Below are 1361 nucleotides of genomic sequence, written 5' to 3'. Positions count from 1 at the left end.
CTTTCTTCGTAGTTTCCTTGAAGTCGCGGAAGTCCCTGTCCAAAGACGATTGTAACAAGAAAACTAGTGTCACAAAAAGATTGCAAACCTCAACACTTCTTCAGAAACGCTGGTATTTAGATTTAGTGCCTGAAGACCAGCATCACTAGCTGATGCAGATGACCGTGGTGACGATGTTGCTGGAACCTGCTGAGACGAATCCTGGAAACGAAATTCCATCAAAACACAAAATCCCGACTTAAAATACAAATGCACCTGCAGAGGCCGCTCCACTGCCGTAGGCGTACTGACATTGCTTTCAGTCGATCCAGAGACGCTACCAAAAGTTTCTTCATTCCAGCTGTTTGCGGCCTTGTGGTGATCATCTTCTCCATCACCCTCGGTATGCGATCTCAAGACCGAAGAGAACCTACTTTCTTCATCAAGAGTATCCAGCTCGGCGTCCGAGACGCCACGATCCTGATAGTCTACACAGTTAGCAAAGTAGACAGTGTGATGAATTACAGACCTCAGCCAAGTGATTGTTCCTCGTTGAATCACCCTCGATTTCTCTCGCTAGCCTGGAGGCCTCTCTTTCTCGTTCCCTCGTTTGAGGACCCTTCTCCAGCTTTGTTGTATACAACTCCTCGTCAAATGTGGTTTCAACTCCGAACAAGGCTTTGTTTGTTTCGAACTGATCCCAATTTCTGAGAAAACAAACAATGCCTTCAGTAAAATCGAAACTCGCCATTAACTAACCTGTTCCAAGAGTTCTGGAAGGTAGTGTCCAGTCCCAGATTTCTCGGAGCTTCGCTGTCAGGCTTCCAAGGCTTCAATTCCCTCTCCGTGTCGCGTCGGTTTTGGGAGATAAATGAATCAGTCAGAAGCTCGTTCTTATTTTCGCGAGAACGACCATTCGGAAGGTATTCCCCGGTGAGAGAAACATCCTGAATAAAAGGCAGAGATATCAGTCACAGGAACATATAAAATAGAGAAAAATGAATGCGAGGCACCTTAGCATCGATCTGCACTAGATCTTTTGCGTAAATGATAAGCGATTTCGTCGGTGGTTTCCGTGCAGCCTGCTTCACAGCGTCACCCTTTCCAGATTTCCCGCCGGCTTCCTTTGTGAGCCTGGCCATCTTAAGAACCACTCCTGGAAAAAAAGCGAAAACCCACAGAGCGTCAGCTACGATAGAATCGCGAAAGAAACAGAAAACAGCATACCGAAATCTTTATCCATATTCGCAGTGTGAAAAATCCCCGAAAAGACCGAGCCATCCTTGAGCTGGACCTCGACGAACTGCCCAACTAAGCACATCGTGAGATAGAGGAGACGGCCATGGACGTCGTGAGCTCCACCCCTCAGCTCCTCATCTTCG

General features: G+C 47.2%; 1 protein-coding gene across 1 annotated transcript in view; it reads right to left on the bottom strand.

The window, feature by feature from the left end:
• LOC9657273 (polyadenylate-binding protein-interacting protein 4) overlaps positions 1-1361 on the bottom strand; it is a 3818-nt gene that overhangs the window by 1416 nt on the left and 1041 nt on the right. The window contains exons 4-10 of the mRNA XM_024680296.1: positions 1207-1356; positions 993-1135; positions 739-926; positions 509-686; positions 256-459; positions 89-201; positions 3-35 (exon numbers count right to left, since the gene is read on the bottom strand). Of these exons, the coding sequence (XP_024536064.1) occupies positions 3-35; positions 89-201; positions 256-459; positions 509-686; positions 739-926; positions 993-1135; positions 1207-1356 (1009 nt within the window). The remainder of the gene's footprint in view (positions 1-2; positions 36-88; positions 202-255; positions 460-508; positions 687-738; positions 927-992; positions 1136-1206; positions 1357-1361) is intronic.

This window comes from Selaginella moellendorffii, unplaced genomic scaffold (genome assembly GCF_000143415.4).
Source record: "Selaginella moellendorffii unplaced genomic scaffold, v1.0 SELMOscaffold_1, whole genome shotgun sequence".
Lineage (NCBI taxonomy): Eukaryota > Viridiplantae > Streptophyta > Lycopodiopsida > Selaginellales > Selaginellaceae > Selaginella > Selaginella moellendorffii.
The sequence above is the reverse complement of the archived record's forward strand: the minus strand, read 5'-3'. Positions and strand labels throughout refer to the sequence as shown.